This window comes from Trachurus japonicus, chromosome 3 (genome assembly GCF_045865225.1).
Source record: "Trachurus japonicus isolate A0001 chromosome 3, Traja_1.0".
Classification (NCBI taxonomy): domain Eukaryota; kingdom Metazoa; phylum Chordata; class Actinopteri; order Carangiformes; family Carangidae; genus Trachurus; species Trachurus japonicus.
In genome coordinates, this window is record NC_140909.1 from 39,430,764 (window position 1) to 39,442,263 (window position 11,500).

At 43.1% G+C, this 11,500-nt stretch overlaps 1 protein-coding gene across 1 annotated transcript; it reads left to right on the top strand.

Annotated features, from left to right (window-relative positions):
* The first annotated feature begins 3,846 nt into the window (after nt 1–3,846).
* LOC146990386 (uncharacterized) lies at nt 3,847–10,652 on the top strand. Its single transcript, XM_085772996.1, has 3 exons — nt 3,847–4,080; nt 4,197–4,356; nt 10,522–10,652. The coding sequence occupies exons 1-3, from the start codon at nt 3,877–3,879 to the stop codon at nt 10,650–10,652; spliced, it is 495 nt and encodes a 164-aa protein (XP_085629122.1). The 5' UTR covers nt 3,847–3,876.
* Nucleotides 10,653–11,500: the final 848 nt, after the last annotated feature.

Here is an 11,500-nt window from a genome sequence, read left to right on the forward strand (position 1 = left end):
GGAACATTTACGTCTCCTAGAAGAGTCAATGTGTGATGATTTAGAACAGCAAGAGTCAACGCCGGACTTCTACGATGCTCAAGATGATTTTGAGAACTTATCAAATGATCTGGAGGATCCTGTGGAAGATGTTTTTTATGATTGTGACATTCCCTCGGATATGCCTGGTGGTTTTGATAGTGACTCTGATGAATCTACTGTCTCGGAAGATGATGATGATGTTGATTCATGTGGGCTTGCAGAGTGGGCCACAGAATTCAACATACCACAAACAGCGCTGTCTGCGCTTCTGAAAATCCTAAGGAAAAAGGGTCTTGATGTCCCAATGGATGCCAGAACTCTTATGTCCACTGACAGATCCTGCCAAGTGACAAATGTAGCTGGGGGGTCCTACTTTCACTTTGGGATTGAAAATGCTCTGATGTCTGAACTAAAATCTTTAGGACATTTTAATGGGACTGATACACTCACACTTCGAATTAACATTGATGGATTGCCCTTGTTCCGCAGTTCCAGTACGAGTCTGTGGCCGATTCTTGGTCGAATTAAGGAAGTTCCAGAATGTAGTGTGTTTGTAATTGGACTGTATTCAGGTGCGTCCAAACCCACAGATGTGCATGAGTATTTACGAGAATTCATAGTTGATATGAAGGCCATTTCTCAGAGAGGTATTGTGTACAATGGTGTACATTTCAGGGTAGCAGTACCCGATGCTTTTATTTGTGACGCACCGGCTCGTGCCTTTCTTAAATGCTCCAAAGGCCACACGGGCTATTATGGATGCGAGAGGTGCACTCAAAAAGGCCAGCACATAAATGGAAGGGTGGCTTTTCCAGAGATATCAGCAGAGCTCAGGACAGATGAGCAATTTGGTAGGCAGGCCTATCATCAACGGCACCAACTGTCAGTCTCCCCCCTAAATGATTTAGGTATAGGTTTAGTTACCAGTTTTGTATTAGATTATATGCACCTCGTGTGCCTGGGGGCAATGCGTAGATTAATATTTCCTTGGTTGAAGGGGCCGCTGAAATGCAGGCAATCTGTGAAATTTTTTGTTGTAATGTCAGCATATATGGTCTCGCTCAGGCAATATTTACCTCGCAATTTTGCAAGGAAACCACGATCTTTGTTTGAATTCAGCACATGGAAAGCTACAGAGCTTCGTCAATTTTTACTTTACACAGGCCCTGCTGTCCTCCTTAATAACATACCCAGCAGAATGTACAGAAACTTTTTACTTTTGTCTGTATCTATGAGAATTTTTCTTAGTCCTGCCTTATGTTCTCCTGACAATTGTGACTATGCAGAGGAGATTTTAAAACTTTTTGTAACAGATTTTGCTTCGATTTATGGCACTGAATTTGTCAGCTATAACATCCATTCATTGATCCACCTAGCTCAAGATGCGCGAAAATATGGTCCATTGGATAGTGTTTCAGCTTTTCCCTTCGAGACATATTTAGGTCAACTTAAAAAACTTGTCCGTCGGCCTCAAAATCCTGTCCAGCAACTCGTCAGGAGGATCCATGAGAAGCAGAAAGTGTCAAGCCAGAAGACCACAAAAGTTTTCACCCAACTGAAACAGCTTCACTTTTCTGGACCGATGATTAATTCAGTTGGAACATGGGATCAATACAGATGTTACAATGATGGACAGACACTGATCTCCTCTTCTCGTGGCAATGACTGTTTTTCTGTAGGTGGAAGGGTTGTTATTGTGCGAAACAACGTCACATTCTGGAACTGTGAAAGTATTGTGTAATGTCTTTGAAACCGCCAAATCCTTTTTCACCTATCCAATGGACTCATCACGTCTTGGAATTCTTTTTGTTTTCAATTTATCTAAAGACTTGCAGCTATTACCTGTGGAGGAGTTAAAAACAAAAATGGTTCTGTTACCACATAAGACTGGATACGTGGCATTGCCACTCCTGCATTAGTGTGCTATTTTTTATTTTTTGTTTGTTTTTTTTATTTTTATTGTTTGTTGCATGTATTTTTATGTATGTATATTTCTTTTTTCCTTTAAGCATGTTGCCTTTCGCAGTAGTTGATTTTATAAATGGTGGAGGATTGGCAATTATACCGACCAAATGGTTTATCGGACCTGAGGAGGATGCATGCTACTGGCCACCAGCAAGGGTGAACATGGCGAAGGCGGTCGTCGAGCAACAGGACCCCCACACTGACTGGGCAACATACAAGCTGACTGTAAAGAGAAAAGCAGGTAATGTGTCCATGTGTATTGATAGTGATGAGCTCACTGTTGATTTGGTTTAAATTTTCTCTTCTGCAACTCTTGTCTGTCTCCCACAGCAACATATGAGATTGCCAGATCAAAATTGGTTGAGTATGAGCAGAACACAGACGTACCGACTGTCGACGAGTCAGATGCTGCAGAGAACATGGGAAGGGGGAAGCGCAAAAAGAGGTAAGGCTGTTTGAATTATGAAATGTTAGATGCTAAATGGATGCTTTTTACAGGTTTTATGTATGTAGCTCAAAGCTATGAGGGACTGTACAAGACATAATTCATTCTGGCATTGTCACACACATATTTTCCTCTCACACACACACACACACACATTCTCTTCTCACACACATACATTCTCCTCTCAAATGAGTATTAGGCCTTTTTCCCTGTTTAAAGGGATAGTTCACCCTAGAATGATATTTTGCTCATTATCTACTCACCCTCATGTTGACTAAGGGCTGGAAGAAGTTTCAGAGTCCACCGTCCCTTCTCTGAGTTACAGGGGGTCTTGGAGTAGAAGTGCATGTCCATATAACGGTTGCAAAGGGACACCAGAGCTCTTCGTAAAAAAACACACACAAAAAAACATCCAAATACCTCCATGATGCTCGTATGTAATGTCCGTCTTGTGCTGAAGCCCCAAATTGCGTAATTGTCCCGAAAAAAATTAAATAAGTCTATATTTTAAGCTTGTTTGTAGCGGAAGCTTCTCGAAGCTCCTCTTCCTGGTCTGTCCAAATCTCGCGTGATTTGCGCCGGCGTCAGTGCGGTTACTGCGAATCACGCGAGATTTGGACGGACCAGGAAGAGGAGCTTCGAGAAGCTTCCGCTACAAACAAGCTTAAAATATAGACTTATTTAATTTTTTTCGGGACAATTACGCAATTTGGGGCTTCAGCACAAGACGGACATTACATACGAGCAGCATGGAGGTATTTGGATGTTTTTTTGTGTGTGTTTTTTTACGAAGAGCTCTGGTGTCCCTTTGCAACCGTTATATGGACATGCACTGCTACTCCAAGACCCCCTGTAACTCAGAGAAGGGACGGTGGACTCTGAAACTTCTTCCAGCCCTTAGTCAACATGAGGGTGAGTAGATAATGAGCGAAATATCATTCTAGGGTGAACTATCCCTTTAAAACAAGCTATGTGTAGGTGTGTGTGTGTTCATCTCTCTGAATGAGTAATGTCATTGTGCTTGTATATTATGAATTTTTAGGCGAGTGATTTTATCCAATGAAGATGAGGATGATGACGATTGGTCGAGCAGCCCTATCAGGCCTACACCTCCTCCGCCTCCATCCACCCTCAGGCCATCACCTCCTCCGCCTCCTTCCACCCTCAGGCCATCACCTCCTCCGCCTCCTTCCACCCTCAGGCCATCACCTCCTCCGCCTCCTTCCACCCTCAGGCCATCACCTCCACCGCCTCCATCCACACTCAGGTCTGTGCTGACACCTCCTTCGCCTCCTTCCACCCTCAGGTCATCACCTCCACCACCTCCATGTGCCAGGCCTACACCTCCACCACCTCTGGGTAACCTTAGATTGCCTAATGGCTCAACGCATCACCACCTCCCCACCTCCCCACCAGAAACCCCTCGAACACAAATCAGGGACAGCATGTTTGTTCGCATCTTATCACTCCTTGAGGAGATGAAAGAGACCCAAAGAATCCAAGGGAGAATTCTACAAACACTTCTACAACAGCGTGGCAACATTGGCATCACCGTCTCTTCCACACCAGAGGGTTTCCCCCTAAAGACAGTTAGGGATGTAGAAATCATGGAAGAAAAGCTGGCAAACCCAAGCTTCATGTCTGAACTGGTATGCATGTTAAGTGTCCTCACAACCATGCCTGTGACAGTTCTATCATGTTGTGTGGTTTACTCCAATGAGCAATAAAAATAAATTTGCTTTGTATTGACTTTGTTCTCCCTTAGGTTGCAGCGGTGGCGGACATAGGAGGGAGTACTGTGGACGAGGCCACAAGAAGGATGATGACCTTCCTCCTAGACCATGGCTTATCCAGGCAGTACAACTTCGTGGGCCGAAATGGGAAGAGAGAGTTCAAGGCCTTAAAACTGTTTGAAGTAATATATGGTACGTGTGCATGTGAATAATGTTTTTTTTTTTGGCGCTTTTTCGCCTTTACTGGACAGGAGAGTTGAGACGGAGACAGGAAATGGGAGTGAGAGAGGGGGGGAACAACACACAGGACAGGGATTTTTTTTCTCATCATCTTTCAGATTGTAGACCATAACTTTAAAGGTATATTGTGTAAGGATTACTCCCATCTAGTGGTGTGGTTGTAGATCGCAAGCCACTCAGTCGTATTTTTCATGATGCATTCACGTGAAATCGGTTAGATGGCAGACGGACGACAGCCACTGCACGTAACGGCATAAACAAGCCTCTATGTAAACAAGTGGCCCGTCAGCACGAGGCAAAACAATACATGTGACAATATGTTGTCATGGCGATGTGGTATTTTTTATTTTTTATTTTTTTATAAATCTGTTTATTGAAACACTTCACATCATGTTACATGACCTTTACAAATAGATGTGTGATTTTTCCCAAATAAACAAACTAACAAGTAGAAAACATACAAAACATTATCCCACCCCCCCACCCCAGTTGGTCTCCTTTTTCAAACAGAGTATCTCATCAACCACCTTACATTTATACATATTGATCTAAGAGCACAGCTGGACAGAAAAACAGAATGTGTTATTCACTCCTACACCGTAGATGTTGGAGCTACATTATCGAATTATCGAAGCTTACCCGCTCCATGTAGATATGAATGATATGAACGGCAAATTCAGAGCTTACCGGAACACTTCAGTTTGTTGATGGGGGTAATTATTGATGAATGAAAAACGTACTTTTGAACGAAATGATTGATTTTCGTGAATAGATAACAGGATAACTTACACAATGTACCTTTAATATATATATAGCACTTTTCTTAAAGAGATACTTCACCCAAAAGTTATAATTTTTAGTTGTGAGTAATTGATGTAAGAATTAGTGATGTGCGGATCGATACTGAAATATCGATACTTCCGATACCAGATCTGTATGCTGTAAAATCGATACTCAAATGAAAATATCGATACTTTTGATACTTCAGTCATTTGTGGTGATGTACATCGTTAACAGGAATACGGTGGAAAGTAACTAAACTATTGAGATCTTGTCTAAATGACACGCTGCTGGTAGGAACTACTTTTTCTTCCGCCTGGGTAAGTGCCTAATGCGTAGCGCACTAAGCGTAGTGGCACTGCTGTGCTCTGCTCGCTCGTCTCTCAGTCTGTCTGAATTCAATGGCGGAGCGCAAGAGAAGTCATGTCTGGAGCTATTTTAGCTCCGTGAACAGCCAGGATGCCGTTTGCGACATATGTGACAAAACTGTCAAGAGTTGTGGCAACACAACAAACCTAGTAAAACATTTAAGAACAACCCACAACACAGAATATGACGCCTTTGTGCAAAGGCGGACAGAGGAGCAGCCGCTCAATGTGTCAGGGACAGGCAGGGCAAGGCAGACGTCTCTGGCGGAGTCCTTCGGCACAGGCAGCAGACAATACCCAGGTACAGAGAGAGAAAATGCGGAGCTTTAAGCGCCGCTAAACACTGTTGCTGTTGGAGTTGTTTAATATGGTTATAAGATAAATAACGAAAATGAATGCATACTTGGAGTAGGCTAATACGTGTATCACTGAGATAATTTTACATAATAAAGCCTAGATTTATTCAGGTAAGATTTTCCAAAATATTGATCATTTAAAGTGGATTACATAGACTAAGTGTCATTAAATTATACACAGCAATTGTGACAAAACAGCCATGGTGTTTAGAAACTCCTACTGGAAAAGATGGATAAAAAAATAACATTTCGTCTAGATGGATTAAAAAAAAACATTTCATCTATATAATATATTTATTATTATTTACAATCAGTCTGATTTGCTTTAACTGTTCAATTAATATTTAAAAAATGTAAATGCAAATATTGTGGTATCTATTTCATTAAATATTTTACTGGCAATTTTTGAGTCACCCAGGATTATAAAACAGCAAGTGTTTGTATCTCCTTATTCTAGGCTGTTTGGAGAGACATACATACATACATACACACACACACACACACACATACATACATAGTTGAAACTAAATAAGATTAAGCATTCAGTACAGAGTAGCCCCCTCGTTAATTTTGTCCTGTGATTTTATGTCATTTAAAGATGATTCCCCAAGAGCAGCAACACTCACAAGATGCCTGGGAGAGATGATTGCGAAGGATCTCCAGCCTCTGTCCATAGTGGAAGACCAGGGTTTCCAAGGATTTGTGAGAGCTCTTGACCCAAAATATAAACTCCCAGGAAGAAAGAAACTGACAGAGACACTTCTTGTAGAAATGTTTGATGAATGCAAAGGCAAAGTAAGGGCATCTTTGCAAAATGCTTCTAGTGTTGTACTTACCACTGATATGTGGACTTCAGTATCCACAGAGGCATATTTGACGGTAACATGTCATCTCATTGAAAACTGGGAAATGAGGGAATTTGTTTTGGAAACCCACACTTTCAATGGGCAGCATACAGCCGACAATATCAGTTCAGCACTAAAACGCATCACAGAAGAATGGGGCATAACTGACAAGGTCGCTGCAGTTGTGACAGACAATGGTGCGAATATGGTTGCTGCAGTGCACAAGGCTGGGTGGAGGCACCATCCATGTTTCGCACATACACTGAACTTGATTGTTAAGGACAGTTTAAAAACTGTCCCGGAAGTGGTGAAAGTGCTGGAAAAATGCAGTGCGATCGTATCCTTTTTTCACCACAGCACACAGGCCACCGAGAAGCTCAGGGCTATTCAGCAACAGTTGAAAGTGGCAGAGCACAAGCTAATCCAGTCAGTAGCTACTCGCTGGAATTCAGTTTTTTACATGCTGGAGAGGCTCTATGAGCAAAAGGATGCTGTGACCACAGCCCTCTGCCTTTTAGGGAGGAACACATTGTGCTTAGACGAGGGAGAATTATCCCTCATCAAGCAAACAGTTGATGCACTACGGCCATTTGAAGAAGTAACACGGGAAGTTTCAGCTGAAAAGTATGTTTCAGTCTCCAAAGTAATTCCGCTCGTGTCACTTATTCACAGGGCTGTAGCAGCCTGTGAACGCCAAGGCAGCTCCCTTGCCACACAACTGGCACAGCAATGTCAGCGCAGATTCAGAGGTGTTGAGACCATTTACTGTCTAGCTGCCAGTACATTTCTGGATGTCAGGTTTAAACATCTTGGTTTTCGAGACAAAGACAATGTGGAGGTAATGAAAAAGCGTCTTCTCTCTGAAATGCAGGAAGTCTATCAGACAGGGCAGGCAGCTCCCAGTTTAGCCCCAAGCTTAACAGCTACTGTTAGCTCTACCTCATGGCCTTCTACTGCAGGACCTTCTACCTCAGGGCCTTCTGCCTCAGAGCCAACCCAGAGTCCTGCCCCCTCAGGTTCAGGTGTATCAAAAGGAGGGATATGGACTGATTTTGACACGCAGGTTTTGTCAGGACAACATCACCGGTCAGCTACCAGTGATGTGCTCATTGAAGTACGTCGGTACTCAGAAGAAAAAGTGATACCCAGAGACAGGGATGCACTGGTTTGGTGGAGAGAACATGAACAAACCTTCCCAGCCCTGAGCAAACTAGCAGTGAGATACCTGGGAATGACTGCCACTTCTGTACCGTCAGAGAGAGTCTTTTCAAAGGCAGGAGAGGTTCTGAGCAAAAAACGAAACAGACTTAAGGGGAAGACAGTAAATATGCTATTGTTCCTCAACAAAAACTTGTGAATAGGGCTGGGTATCGGTACTCGATACTTTTCAGGTACCGACCGAAACAACCCAGTACCAAGTAGTATCGAAACTGCGCCTGTCAATCGATACCTGCAATCGATACTTTGTGTACCCAGATCAAGAAAAAAAAAAGACTGTTTCTATGGTTTTGCTCGCAGCCAATCGCTGCAAGTGTTCTTACTGTACGTTCAGACCGAAAGCGTCGAGAGCGTCGCGGTGGCCGGAAGTCATTCATTTTCAATGAGAACCAGCGTCGAGGAGCGTTGAAGAGCGTCAAAGGCGTTGGCGTCGCGTTTTGGCGGCGAGAGCGTCAGGAGAAAGTTGAAATCTCCTGAACTTTATGCTAATGAGCGATGATGCGGAGCAGCGGCAACCAATCAGAGTGTAGATGTCGCGGCCCCTTTAAATGGATGACCAACCACAACCGACGTCAACTTCTTTGACGCGCATCAAAACGCCAGGGTGTTCAGACCACCAGCGTCGCGGAAAAGCGTCAAGAGCGTCTTTTGACGGTTTTGACGCTTTTGGTCTGAACGACCCATTAGATTCAATGCGCGGTGTGATTGGTCTACCACCGCAACAATAACAGTTTGTACGGCGGTGAAGCGGGTCTCTCTCTCTCTCTTGTCCGTCTTTTAAAATGAGAAGCGGCACCTGAACCCCCCCGCCGCCACCGCCGCCCACATACACGCACACAGACACGCACACACACACACACACCTTCTCTCTCTCTTTTTTCCCCTCTCTCTCCCCGCTCGTAGTGAAGCGGCGCTACCGCTAATCGATCGTTTTAAATCACCGACTGAACAGCTGCCGGTCATTTAAAAATGAAAACTCGGACAGTGAGACTCACGTTACTGCTTCTGGTCACAGCGGCACCGTTCAATGAAGCCCTCGTTACGTAATGAGCGCTCCTCTAAACGAGGAAGTCTCCTCTCCCGGTGTAAACTACTACATCAACATTCTCCGGCCGCTTCTAATCAGAATCTGCACCGTGCAGAGTTTGCACTGCACCTCAGTTTCATTTGTTTTTTATTTGACAGAGTTTCACACAGAACTTTCTGGTGGAGTCTTTCCATGTTTCTCTTTCTGCGTCAGTGAAAAGGAGACATTTACATTTTTTCATACAAGATGATTGTCTCATAAACTTTTATTTATTTATTTATTTATTTTTATTTAAGGACTATTCATTGCCCATCCCTCGTGAAAAATCTTTTGAATGGGGGGGAGTGGTGACATTCATGTAACCGATTGCTTTCTTTTCACATGATTAGTATCTAATGAAGTTGAAAAAAAGTATCGAATGAAGTACTCAATTGGTATCGGTATCGTGTTAAGGGTACTGGTATCGGTACTGGTATCGAAAAATTTTAAACGATACCCAGCCCTACTTGTGAATGATGGAAAGTGTCAATGGATGCTTTTGTTGAAGTGTTTTCATGTTATGTTCATGTAACGTGAATTAAGGGAAGACAGTAATTGTTCCTTTACAAAAACTTGTGAATTATGGAAAGCATCAATGTTGGATGCTTTGTTGAAGCGTTTTCATGTTATGTTCATGTAACGTGAATTAAGGGAAGACAGTAATATGCTATTGTTCCTTTACAAAGACTTGTGAATGATGGAAAGTATCATAACATGTTCGTGTAACGTGCAAGCTTTCATTTTTATTATTTATTCTTATTTTTGATAATATTTGATATTTTTTTAATGGTTTTATTATTTTACTTATCTTTTTTAGCGTTTGAAACACCTTTTTCAAACACTCCAGTTTTTCTGTTGTTGTAATAGCTCGGCTATTGTGAATGAGGCTGCTACCTCAGTATACTTCTGAGTTTAAAATAAATAGCTAAATAAGTGACTCTGATGTCGTATGATTTGAAATACACTACTTTTTTTTAGATTTACCACGCACATTAGATGTATTTGCACAAAGTATCGGTATCGGATCGGTATCGCCGATACCAGCCTGAATTTTACTCAGTATCGGATCGGAAAGGAAATCGGTGGTATCGAACATCACTAGTAAGAATCATAATTTTTGGGTGAAGTATCCCTTTAACATAGTTCACTTTACAATCCTGGCTGAGAGTTGTGTTGGCACTATGAAGTATGTGGAGACCGCACACATCAGCTCCCTTATGTGCAGATTTATTAGCACATCAACAATAGTAATGTTTCGAGCACACTGCTCTTCTTCAGACTCACACTGTCTGAAGAAGAGCAGTGTGCTCGAAACATTACTATTGTTGATGTGCTAATAAATCTGCACATAAGGGAGCTGATGTGTGCGGTCTCCTTTTTTGCCTTTCCTGTCTACATTTTTGAGGCCAGCACCTTTTAAACTGGATGTGCGCGACCTTGTCTACACTGTGAAGTAAGTGACCATTATATTCTTTTTCTTGCAGGAGGCTTGAAGAAAAACCCACTGACAAGCCAGATCACGCGCAAAGATGGAGAGAGGGCGGTGTCGAAGTGGCTCATTGGCGCGAGGGACCGGGGAGGCAAAAGACAGGCCAGACAGATAACCCCAGAGTGACGAACAAGGATGTTTATTCTAATTTTTATAAAATAAAAATATAATTAATTCTATTGCTTGTCTCTTCATTATTGTAGCTTGATTTAAGTACTGTATGGGCCTACTGTGAAATAAGCGGTAGGCCGAACAGCAGAACCCCCAAAAATAAATTTGTTAGCCCGTAATAATAATGGTTACTACCCTTATGGGTACAGTGTAAGACCCAGTAGGGACCCATAATCAGCCCACATGGGGCCCACCTAGTGTGGGCCCCATGTGGGAGAAACCTGGGTTGCCCAAGTGGGCTTTAGATAGGACCCATGTAAAACCCACCTTCAGCCCATCTGGGCTTGCCCACATGGGGCCACCATGGAGCCCCCGGACAAAACTGACTGGGACCCACCTGGGCAGCCCAGATGGGGCCCACTCACCAGCCCATATGCAACCCACATGGGCCCCACATGGGTGTGTTGACAGGGCAGTAGCACACACTGATCTGCAGAGCTGAGACTGTTATTATTCTGTCACCTGAGTTTATCCTGCTGCTTTACATTGTTTTAACATAGGTAAAAGAAGAAAAAAAAGATTGTCTGGAATAAAGGGGCAGATTACATAAGATTATTCTTTTTTCTGCTCCCTTTTGTTGAGATTTGGGAGGTTTTTGCCTGATTTATTGCCCGATGCCATGTATCTCGCTTTCTTTCCCCCTCCCTCCGCCCGTTGTCTTCGTTGTCACTTTGTTGTCGCTCCACAGAGCGCACATGGCTAATTAATATGCACGTGCTGACCATATGGTTGTGTAGGCATTCCGGGACGGAGTGTTCACGTGCGCAACTGCGCACCATTCTTGGATCCAGTTATCAAAGTTG